This window comes from Corythoichthys intestinalis, chromosome 15 (assembly GCF_030265065.1).
Source record: "Corythoichthys intestinalis isolate RoL2023-P3 chromosome 15, ASM3026506v1, whole genome shotgun sequence".
Classification (NCBI taxonomy): domain Eukaryota; kingdom Metazoa; phylum Chordata; class Actinopteri; order Syngnathiformes; family Syngnathidae; genus Corythoichthys; species Corythoichthys intestinalis.
The window spans coordinates 24,814,099-24,827,012 of NC_080409.1; the positions used below are offsets into that span (position 1 = coordinate 24,814,099).

The 12,914-nt window shown below is 38.7% G+C and overlaps 1 protein-coding gene across 5 annotated transcripts in view; it reads left to right on the plus strand.

Moving 5' to 3' along the window:
* Positions 1–12,914, plus strand: part of prorp (protein only RNase P catalytic subunit) — a 28,481-nt gene that overhangs the window by 13,208 nt on the left and 2,359 nt on the right. For all 5 annotated transcript variants that reach the window (XM_057859012.1, XM_057859010.1, XM_057859011.1 and 2 more), the window contains one exon: positions 7,528–7,638. In XM_057859012.1, coding sequence (XP_057714995.1) covers positions 7,528–7,638 — 111 coding nt within the window. The remainder of the gene's footprint in view (positions 1–7,527; positions 7,639–12,914) is intronic.

A 12,914-nucleotide genomic window follows, 5' to 3' on the forward strand; every position in this document is an offset into this window, starting at 1 on the left:
TCCAAAGTTTGGCTACACTTCACCAGGAAAGAAGGTGAAAATGAAAGGTTACGATGGTTTAGCACGAGCATTGCAGCTATAAACATAACAGTGACAGCACCTAGGTTCAATCGCCAGAAAGTGTGTCTTCACTTCACAAGGAAAAATGACAACAAAGCGACTTGCAGTCATTGCAAGGTGGAGATAACTGCATCGGGAGGAAATACGACTGTACTGTCCTCACCGAGATGCTAAGGCTCAGTCCTGGCTATACACTAGCTTAAAGAGCATACGACACCAGAAAAAAAGTCTTAAATGGCATTATTATGTGAATTAGAATCATATTTTGAGACGATTCGACCATATACAACAATTTAGCAAAGCGCAGATGACGAGAAATTAGTCTTTTAATCTGCCGGTTAGCCACGCCTACAATTATAGGGCTTTAGCGTCCCCAACAGGTGGATGACGTCAGCGGTAGACTAGGCTCATGGGTTTTACTATTCAGCCCATTGAGGGGGAATTGTTCAGAACGAGGAAAACGAGACGAAGAGAGCTGCAAAATGTCATTGTTTCAGTCTCTCTACTCCCAATATTTTTACAGGATATTCTTTTTATCCAAGTATTTTCCCCAATAGCTATATAAATGGCTTGAGAAGGACCAGTCAGCCCGTCGAGGGGGAACTATTCACAATGAGGAAAACGCGACGAAGAGAGCGGCAAAATGTCATTGTTTCTGTCTCTTTACTTCAATATTTTTACAGGATATTCTTTTTATCCAAGTATTTTTCCCCAATAGCTATATAAATGGCTTGAGAAGGACCAGTCAGCCCGTCGAGGGGGAACTATTCACAATGAGGAAAACGCGACGAAGAGAGCGGCAAAATGTCATTGTTTCTGTCTCTTTACTTCAATATTTTTACAGGATATTCTTTTTACCCAAGTACTTTCCCCAATTGCTAAATAAATGGCATGGTCATGACAAATAACTTGTGCTAAATGGAATATAAAATAATAAAAATCCATTTATTCAAGACGACATGGCAAAATTACTCCATAATGGTCAAAACAGTCGACTTTACCTTTACTGTCACACCTGCCGAACGATATTTTATGACACCTAAATCGGACATATGTCATTTCCCTTCCCCGGCTTCGGAGAATGTAAACAGACCAGAAGGAGTGACAGCTAGCCGACATGCTAACCCGAACCGAGGGATGTTTCAAAGTCTTCGAAGTGGAAAATCACACATAACTAGCCTGGATTATTTGACATGACGACCCGGTTGTCAAGTTTCTTTGCGGATCGGCAAACCGCCCGGCGGAGAGCAATTTACAGTTCGTTCCCTGGAGGAGGGTGGCTGGAATTGTTGTGTAGCTAACGTGCTAACAGCTAACTGCTAATGAGCGTGAGGATAGCTTTTTACATGCCTATCAATGATCAAACGTAAGTAGTCCTTTATTTAAAGGAATTTTATAGTGTTTACTTTGTAATCACTGTATTCATATTTGACATAATACAAAACAAGATGTTTACTCACTTCCTTGTAAGTCCAATGGTCCCACAGTAAATATCCACGGTGAATGGGAACCTTTTGAAACTCCAAAAAGGCGCATACGCCTCTCCCGCATACAGAATGATTTTTCTGCAGCCGTTTGGCTGGCGTGATGCAAAAAATAAAAGTATTAATCCGCAAAATCAGCTGAATCCTTCGTCCTCATACACAACAGTACACTGTAGCGTGAAGAGGACGTCTTCTACCGTACACGTCACAGCGCCCTCCTCCTCAATGCGAGACCGAAGCCGGAAGTCACTCATTTTCCTGGCGCGGGATTCAAAAAACTAAATAAATATAGCGATCGCTTCCACACACATCCAAGCGGTCCATATCATTCAGGAGCATAAAATACCGCGTGTATTATGAAATAAACATGCTTTTTCATGTCACAAGCACTTTAACTCCCAATTATGATGCAGAAGACGTTGGTATAATTTGCTGACTTTATTCAACCATCACTTGAAGAGTGCAACTAAAAATAGAAATGAAACAAATCAATTTCGTCCCCAATAACAAACCGGTTCGCATCAACATAAATCAGCGATGATTAGCAGCTAATACAGTAATAACACAAACGGTTAGCATGCGTTCGCTAGCATTAGCACATCGTTCAAACCACTACACAACTGGAATTAAGTGTCCGATCACTAGTGGAAACACACAACAACAACACAAAAGATAATACATACAGGCGTTGCCTCTGTTTACATTTTACAAACATTAACAAACAAGGTAGGCTCGTAGCAGTGTTTCCCTCTCTCACTAACTCGCTCACTCGCTTGGATGCTTTGTAGCTGCACTTCTTCTTCGCGTGAGAGCGCGCTCTTCTTCATGTGAGCGCGTTCTTCTTCGCATGAGGAAACGCAAGGGCGCCCCCACTTGAGCGTGAAAGCACCATAAAAGCGAAAAGGCATGCATTCCAATATAATATTAAATAATACACTTTAACACATATTGCCAAAGGCAGAACAACGACCTATTTGCCAATATGTACCAATATTTTTTATTTCTATCAGAAAAATGTTTCAGTAAAATGTTACACACTCTTGTGTATTTGCCACTTATTGCCACAGTTAACATTGAGGCTTTGGGCCTCTTTTGACCTCGTTGTGAGCAGTGTTGTCAGTAATGCGTTAGTTAGTAACGCGTTACTGTAATATGATTACTTTTTTCAGTAACAAGTAATCTAACGCGTTCATTTTTCTACACCAGTAATCTGATTAAAGTTAGTTTCCTTAGTGTCTCTGCGTTACTATTTTTTCATTGCCTCATAACGTATATAGAATGAAGAATATTGTAGTCATGTACGAAGAGCATTTTGAATAGAAAATGCTAAAATAAAAGGTTCCCGGTACGTGTTTCCATGACAACCTCTTAGCTATTTCCTGTTTTGGTCTCGCGTCACTTGTTGTGGGACTGAGGGTGGACATTTGCAACGAGTATTGAGACATTGCTAGGGAATGTTGATCTGTGGATATCCATATATGAAGGTGAGTATTTTTCCTTCATTCTGGAAGGTATCAGCAAAAGGTTGGACCCCCTACATGCGCGGCCGTTTCGTAGCTTTGCCGTAGCAACGACGGGCAGTCTACGCTCCAAATTGGCAAGCTTTGTTCATATGCGTGTTTCACATTCATGCCGTGAGGTGATGTGTTTGTTTAGCATCTGTGGGATGTGTTGTTAGTCCGACTGAGCGTAAAGTGCTTATTTGCCGCCGCGTTTTGTGGCCAAATTGACCGCGTGTGTGTTGAGAGGAGTACTTCCGGGTTGTTAATGTGCACGGCTGCACGCGCATTCGCGCCCACCACCACCTTTGTGTTTATTGCACTGTACAATCCACCCGTGTGTTGTTGATTATTGTGCCTTCAGTTTGCATTGTTTTACATTGGCACTGATATGCTGTTAACCATAACCCGAAATTCAGAAGTTTTGACATTAGGCTTAATCTTAGAGTTAGCGGGGTTTAATTGGTCGGTAGAGTTGGTTTCAACAAATTCCAAGCAGTTTTTCAGATATTTGTTAGTTTCAGGACTCCGGAGAGGCTAAGCTAGCGCAAAATTCTGATATTCCCCTTTAAATTCAATCATCGGAAAGTCAATTACATGTGATGACATTTTTCTGTTGTCATTCTTATGTTGTGGTGGCAAAAGGAGAAAAATGGGTAAAAAGTAACTGATAGATTACTTTTAAAGTAACTTGGTTAATTTGATAATGAAGTAATCAGTAAAGTAACTAGATTACTTTTTTGAGGCGTAATCAGTAATCAGTAATTGAATTACTTTTTCAGGTAGTCTGTGACAACACTGGTTGTGAGTTTGTAAGGTTGTGACTTCTGATTAAACAAACTCGATGCCAATCAAAACGTTTGTTCTTTTTCACCAAATTAGAATCGATAAGACAATCGATAAAGAATTGAATCGTTAAGCAATATCGATAATGGAATCGTAATCGTAAAAATCGTATCAATTCCCATCCCTACTACTAACTAATGTTAAACCTTCTCCATGTATGGAAAGCATATTTTTATTGCAATCGTTATTCACGGTGGAGTCTATGAGCACGTGTGTCACATTACCCACAGCAGCACAATGAGCTGGTTTCACATATCAGCCATGGAAAGTCCCTGGATAATTACACCAGGAGGAGACGGTCTGTCTCTCCTCTTCCCTCCTCTGTCTTGACGACTTCCCTTTTTAGTTGATATATTTACACACAGGCAATAAGATAAGTTACAGTCTTAGCTAGACAAGCTCCAAGCTGGAAGATTCATTTAGAGTATGTTGAGTTACTATTGAGTAACAAAAGGGCTTTGAAAACCTAATTTTCTGCTTCCTAAGAAATCAGACGGCGCGTGCGTGTTGGGAGTGCGTGCAGTTTGACGTCCAGGGGAATTCACAGAAGTCTATTTCCACGCTGCTGCGATCTAAAAGTGAAACCATACACAGTGTTCCCATGCTGGAGCACAACATGATGTTACTGCAGGCCACAAAACTGGACCTCTTCGTGTTTGTGACAGAATGGGAGATGTGGGTGTCCGAGAGGGTCCATGTGCTGTCTGGCAGGAACTGTTTCTGCTTTGTTTGTTACCACCAGTGTTGCACCGTTTGGCTCCCGATTCAGATACCTGGCTGTGCGGTATCGGCCGATACTGTACCAATACCTCATTTTTTACTTCTTTGCAAAGAAAATGCCATTTCTGGAGAAACTGCGTGGGTAGCCTTGGGGGCATTTCAGGGTCACTTCTTGTTTTAATCTAATTACTTCCTTTTGATTTGGGAGCATTTGGGGGTCACCTCCTATTGATTTGGGCGCATTTGGGGTCTCTTCCGGTTTTTATCTAGTCACTTCCTTTTGATTTGGTAGCATTTTGAGGAATTTGGGGGTCAAGTCCTATTGATTTGGGGGCATTCCGGGGTCACTTCTTGATATCGGCTTACTCCCTGTTCATTTGGGGGCCTATCAGGGTCACTTCTTGTTGTTATCAGGTCACTTTCTGTTAATTTGGACGCTTTTCGGTTGGGGGTGGGGGGAGATCCCTAGCCTATTGTTCCAGCAATAGAGTCTGGCGACCAATGAGCGGATCAAATTTCCAGGGCGGAGCAAGCCACAGCAAACAGACAGCAGAGTGACGTTGGTAAAGCGACAACTAGCGCGGCGTGAGCAGAGAACGGAGAAGTTTATTTAACATGGCTAGCGCAAGACAGCCTGTTGTCAGTAACTTGTGTCCATGTGTTTTTGTTAATTTAAAACTTATATTATTACTATATTATAACATATTCTCGGTTGTTGTGGAGACGACTTCTGACGCAGAAGAGTGATGTTGCTCGTTAAGAACACGGCACGCAAATAAACAAATCTGATTGGTTCTTGCTCGAGAGGGCGTTAATGGGCTGGGTCCCAGACTATTCTCACAGTGTTTGAAAAATACAGGGAGAACAGTCTGGCCGTGCCAGGTAAGGCGATCCCCATTAACTGCGAAAAATGAGGGATCACTGTATATGGGTATAGATTTTGTGAGCAGTATTTACTGGCGGAAAACACAGACAAGACTGAAAAAGACATTTTCTGCTCTTGCACCCCTCTTTAAATTAAACTGCTGTAAGCTAAAAGAACTTTTGTGTTTGATAGAACAATATGTCTATATGCTGCCATAGCAGATTCATGGCGCACTAAGTCCCCAAACTATTTTTAATTTGTCTGTTTTTCCCTGGTAACTCCCGTTTACAGACGTCGCACAACCGCTTTTGTTTCAACCCAGCCATAAAACGACAGTAATTAATTATATTTACTAGGGTTGTTCCGATCATGTTTTTTTGCTCCCGATCCAATCTCAATCGTTTTAGTTTGAGTATCTGCCGATCCCGATATTTCCCGATCTGATTGCTTTTTTTTGCTCCCGATTCAATTCCAATCATTCCCGATAATTTTTCCCGATCATATACATTTTGGCAATGCATTAACAAAAAAATGAATAAAACTCGGACGAATATGTACATTCAACATACGGTACATAAGTACTGTATTTGTTTATTATAATAAATCCTCAAGATGGCATTTACATTATTAACATTCTTTCTGTGAAAGGGATCCACGGATAGAAAGACTTGTAATTCTTAAAGGATAAATGTGACTTTGTATATTGTGACTAAATATTCCCATCTAGTATATTTGTTGAGCTTTCAGTAAATGATACTGTAGCCATTTAACTGTTCTGCCCAAATGCATGATGGGAAGTGCAACCATGACTGTGCGTAGGGGCACCAATTGATATACAGTGGGGAGAATTGATATACAGTGGGGAGAACAAGTATTTGATCTTCTCTGCGTTGGGTAATAACATAGGGTGTTAAGAAAAAGATCAACTGTTACCTTTCTTCCCCACATTGCTTCCCACGATATTTCTAATTGTTGAGAGGGATTTTAAGGGTTTAGCCAACTGAAAAAAGGCTCCAAAGACTGCCAAAATTCACTCTACTCACTTTAAGCTGCATTTTAGCTCTATATATATAGGTAAAACTGCGCCATTATAGATTGAACGCAACAATGCCTGAGTGGGTCGTGCAGCGCATGCGTTAATTGCGTTAAATATTTTAACGTGATTAATTAAAAAAAATTAATTACTGCCATAATGCGATAAATTTGATAGCCCTACTTTAAGCCAAAACTAAAGACTCTGGATGAGTGTAAGACATTTTGTCTGTAACGTTAAATACAATTAGCAAACGATTTAATAAAAAAATATATATATATATATTAGAAAAAGGGATTTCCGATATTTTTTTGCCGATTCCGATACTTTGAAAATGACGTGATCGGACCCTATCGATCCGGATGCCGATCGATCGGGTCCCGATCGGGATGCCGATTGATCGGGACATCTTTAATATTTACTATTCAAAATGTCTGTCATTTTTAGCTTTGAATCATTAATGATGTCTAATACTTCTTAAAAAACAACAACAACTTTAAAAAATTATTCACTCTCATGTTTTAAAATTTTTAAAACAAATTTAGTCACAATGAAAAAAATGGTGTCTGTAAAAAAGTCAGGGATATCGAGCTCATAACTATCACTTAATTGTATTTTTTTTGTTACTGTCGCATTTTACATGGAGTTTTTGGATCAAAACGAGGTAAGTACGCCATAACATCTCGTTAAAGTCATGGCGACTTTAATTCCGCTGTCGCGTGCTCTCACCTCCAAATAGGGTTTTGCTGTTTAAAAAAAAATCTTTTTTTTAAATGCCCTCCTGTTCAAAATTCTTCTTCCCCCAGAAAATTGAGATTTTAAGCTTTACAATGATGAACTTCAGGTCACCTGAGTGTTTTCCGCCTACTGTCAATGGGACCCAATAGAGACTTGTTTGTGGGTTAGATTTCAGTATGAATGGGAGGCAGTTGGAAGTTTCTGTGGGTCCAATAATACGTCTGTGTAATGCAAAGTATTAATCTATTCCTTGATTAATGCACTTGCTTTATGTCTCAACAGGAATTAGAGCGGTTCAAAGAATTTGTGAGGACCAAGCCAGCCTTTGACGTCGTTGTGGATGGCCTCAATGTAGCAAATATCACAAATGACCAAAGCAAGAAATCAGAGTCGGTAAGAACACGGGGAGACTGACATGCGCATTCAGCCATTTTAGTCTCACAAGTAGTTTTACCATTTTCGGAGGCTCCTTCATACTAGGGGATTTTTTTTTTTTTTTTTTTTTTTTTTTTTGCATATTGCACTGTGACTAACCAGGCATTGTTTGAACGTGCTGTAAATGAGGGAGTAGCTTTTTATAACAAACCATTCCTTCTTAACAACATCTCGCATGCCCGCATCCATGTATTTGGGCTGGTGAGTGGCATGTGATTTTTGATAGATTGACGTGTAGAGATGATATCTGACAGCAAGTGAGCTATATTAGAAGTGTGACAATATATCCAAACGGTGATACATCGTGTTATTTGTGTCTTAAAATGTTATCGATATGCTCCCACCAAGAATCGATATTTAGTTGTCAAAAGGTTTAACTGTTTAAAAAAAAAAAAAGGAACCAACAGGTTGCTACCAAAATCTTCTACTAGGGATGGGAATTGATACGATTTTTACGATTCTGATTCCATTATCGATATTGCTTAACGATTTGATTCTTTATTGATTCTCTTATCGATTCTAATTTCGGGAAAAAGAAGAACAAACATTTTGATTGGGATTAAGTTTGTTTAATCAGAAGTCACAACCTTACAAACTCACAACGAGATCAAAAGAGGCCCAAAGCCTCAATGTTAACTGTGGCAATAAGTGGCAATTGCACAAACATTTTACTGAAACATTTTTCTAATAGAAATAAAAAATATTGGTATATTTTGGCATATAGGTCGTTGTTCTGCCTTTGGCAATGTCCCCAAACTTTTTCCTGTGAGGGCCAAATAACTTTTCCCTTCTCTGATGAGAGACCGGGGTCAGTTTGTAACAGAAAAAGTGTGACGATTGCAGGAGTGCGTAAATGTAAAAAAATTATTGTTTTTCAGAAAGCCACAATCAAATAACCCTCTGTGGATTCTTCACGGAACAAAAGTAAATAAAATAAAAATAATAATATTATATAATATATAGGGCTGTCAAAATTATCGCGTTAACGCGCGGTAATTAATTTTTTAAATTAATCACGTTAAAATATTTGACGCAATTAACGCTCAGACAGTATTCTGCCTTTTGGTAAGTTTTACAGCAAGACTTTTTGTGCTGTCTAACAGCGAACTCTTGTGGTCGCTTTGCGACATGGTTTATTGTTATCTTGCCAGTTGAATATGGCTGCAGGACGTCTCGGGCTGACACCTACGTTGTAATGTTGTGCTTATATGACCCTTGGAAAAGATTTGTCCGTAAGTATGGTTGTTGTAACTAATGCACATATTATGTTAGTAAGCGAAATGTTATATTTTTTGTATGAGACGCTTTTTGTTTATGTTTAGTGAACCTGTATAGCGTGCTAAGCTAACGTTGTTGCTAATGCAATGCGTGTGTACTTTTTGTTGTAGTTTTACAACGCTCTAAAGAGGACAATGGTTTGAGGCCATTTTATTAATAAATCAGATGAAAAAGAAAGAAGTCTGATTATTAAGGCGTCGTTCACTAGCTGTCTAGCTTTGGAAAAAGTAGACGCTTCGGAGTGAGGACAGCATAGACAGATTTAAATGACAGTAGAGTGAAATGCCCACTACAGTCCTTATGTACCGTATGTTGAATGTATATATCCATCTTGTGTCTTATCTTTCCATTCCAACAATTTATTTTACAGAATATATGTATAATTTACAGAAAAATATGGCATATTTTATAAATGGTTTGAATTGGGATTAATTGCGATTAATTACGATGAATTAATTTTTAAGCTCCACTTTTCAGTTTTTTATTTGTTAAAAAAGTTTAAATTATCCAATAAATTTTGTTCCACTTCACGATTGTGTCCCACTTGTTGTCGATTCTTGACAAAAAATTAAAATTTTATATCTTTATGTTTGAAGCCTGAAATGTGGCGAAAGGTTGCAAGGTTCAAGGGGGCCGAATACTTTTGCAAGGCACTGTAGCAACTAGCAACTGGGTGTTGTTTGTAGCGGCTGTCAACCGCAGTCAGGTATGATTGGTTTTTTTTATCTAGCGGCATGAGTTGAACATGATATTTACTCTCAGTCTGTTCCTCATTGCGTCCCAAAGACCGTGCTGACTGTGTTTTACTTCCACTTTACCTGGTATAATTCAATAATCGGAATTTGGTATAATTCAATAATCGGAATTTGGATATTTGTGAATCGTTCTCGAATCTTCCACTGCTGAATCGCAAATAATCTAAGAATAGGAAATTTCGCATGCCTCTAGTAAATGTAGTGGTGCAATATCAGAACTTTTTCCCATAACTTTCATCTCTTATTTTTCAAAAGAATGTTGACTGGAAAACCTTGGTTATTACATTTATCATTATTAAATCATCCAATGGAACATCTCAATACAGTTACCGTAATTTTCAGACTATAAGCTGCTACTTTTTTCCCCTATTTTGATTCCTGCATCTTACAGTCCCGTTTGACTTATTTGTTCATTTATTTGGGTTGATAGGTAACACTTTTTTTGTCAGTGGCATCATAAGACCGTCATGGTTAGGACATGACACTGGCATTACTGAATGCTTAAAAATATGTTATTACAAGTGTCATCCAGCCAGTCCAGTCATTAACTCCATTAATGTGCAGCTCGGATCCTTTACATTCAAAGTGAGATAAATTGCCGGATAACATGACGTCTGTTATAAGCATCCATTAATGCTCATGACAGTGTCATGTCATAATTATGATTGTGTAATGACAATCTTATGGCGCCACTGTCAAATAAAGTGTCACCAAATCCCATAACTAGCAATTAATGAAACAAGAGAGAAACAAGAAATAATTAGCACGGAACATGTACTTTGATTGTTATTTACATCTGTAGTGTTGCAATGCATGCTAGGAGGCATGTTGGACAACAACAGTGTTGACAGCAGGTGGCAGCAGAGGTTGACTGTCTCCCCCAAGGGAGTAGTGATTGCCAAATGAAGCTTCAAGAAGCAATGGTAGTTCATTTGGTCATGACAGTCGTATGATGCCGCTGTCAAATAAAGTGTTACCGGTTAATATCTTTTGGAGTAAATATCCCATAATACAGTGCGGACAGCAGTGGCTTATAGTCCAGTGAGGCTTATCTATAAACAAGTGCCATTTTCGTGTCAAATTTGGTGGGTGGCGGCTTATAGTCAGATGCGCCTTATAGTGCGAAAATTAAGGTAGATATATAATTTTTTCAAAATCAAACAAAATAACTGTACATTTTAATAAATGGTTTTTAAGCACAGTAAATGTAATAATTATGATATGAGATGTATGTAAAAGTAAACAATGATTTGTAGGGTTGTTCCGATCATGTTTTTTTTGCTCCCGATCCGATCCCGATCGTTTTAGTTTGAGTATCTGCCGATCCCGATATTTCCCGATCCGATTGCTTTTTTTTTTTGCTCCCGATTCAATTCCAATCATTCCCGATAATTTTTCCCGATCATATACATTTTGGCAATGCATTAAGAAAAAAATGAACAAAACTCGGACGAATGAATATTCATTCAACATACAGTACATAAGTACTGTATTTGTTTATTATGACAATAAATCCGCATGATGGCATTTACATTATTAATTCTTTCTGTGAGAGGGATCCACGGATAGAAAGACTTGTAATTCTTAAAGGATAAATGTGACTTTGTATATTGTGACTAAATATTGCCATCTAGTGTATTTGTTGAGCTTTCAGTGAATGATACTGTAGGGACTTAACCGTTCTCCCAAATGCATGAAGTGGTGCAACCATGACTGTGTGTGGTGGCTGCAAATGCTATATCTTCTCTGCGTTGGGCACATGACAGGGTGTTAAGAAAGAGATCAATTACTACCTTTCTTCCCCAAATTGCTTCCCACGATATTTCTAATCGTAGGCAGAGGGATTGTAAGGCTTTAGCCAATTTAAAAAAGGCTCCAAAGGCTGCCAAAATTCACTCTATTCATTTTACGCTGCCTTTTAGCTCTATATATAGGTAAAACGGCGCCATTACAGATTGAACGAGACAATGCGTGAGTGGGTCGTGCAGCGCATGCGTTAATTGCGTTAAATATTTAAACGTGATAATTAAAAAAAAATAAAAAATTACCGCTGTTAACGGGATAAATTTGATAACGCTACCTTAAGCCTAAACTAAAGACTCTGGATGAGTGTAACATATTATATCTGTAACGTTAAATACAATTAGAAAACGATTTAATCAAAAAACATATATATATATTTAAAAAAGGCATGTCCGATATTTTTTTGCCGAGTCCGATACTTTGAAAATGACGTGATCGGACGCGATCGATTGGGATGCCGATCGATTGGGACATCTCTAATGATTTGTACATGTAGTTTTTTTTTTTTTTTTAATCGAAAAAAATGCGCGATGGACCGAGGGTACGAAGTTTGTAGTGTGAAGTAGCGAGGGATCACTGTAACTATCTCAATATACAGTGAGGAGAGCTGCGATTTATAGTCCGGTGCGGCTTATCTGTGAACAAATGTCCTTTTCGTGTCAAATTTGGTGTGGGTGGTTTATAGTCAAGTGCGCCTTATTTTCCGAAAATTATGGTAGCCATAATACGTTAAGTTCACGACCACATATATTTGACTCAGTTTTATATATTTATCGAAGTTTTGGAGTTGGACAATATCGGGATATCGGTTAAAAAGTCATTTGCATGGGCATTGAATTAGTTTAAAGTGGCATTAAATGAGATTTGCGGATACCTGTAGAAACCCTGTAGTTGTATTGTAAAATATCGTGGAATGATTTCCTGAACCACATATCGATAATTGTTGTTTCGGCATATCGTGAGATTATAGTTATCGTGAGCATTGTTGTTCCCACCCCTAGTCTGTACATACCGTTATTTTCGCACTATAAGGCACACCCGACTATAAGCTGCCACCCACCGAATGTGACACGAAAACGGAATTTGTTCATAGATAAGCCGTACTGGGCAATAAGCCGCCGGTGTCCTCACTTTATTATGGGATATTTACACCAAAAGGTAGTAACCGGTAACGCTTTTTTTTGACAGTGGCATCATATGACTGTCATAAGACCAAATGAACCGCCACAAAGCTTTGAACCAATTGGCTGCGTAGCTTTATAGCCTCAAGAAGCTTCATTTGGCCATCACTTCTCCCTTGGGGGAGACAGTCAACTTTTTGTAGATGTAAATAACAATCAAAATTCATGTTCTGTTTCTTTTCTTCAGTAACTGTTTCATTAATTGCTAGATATGGTA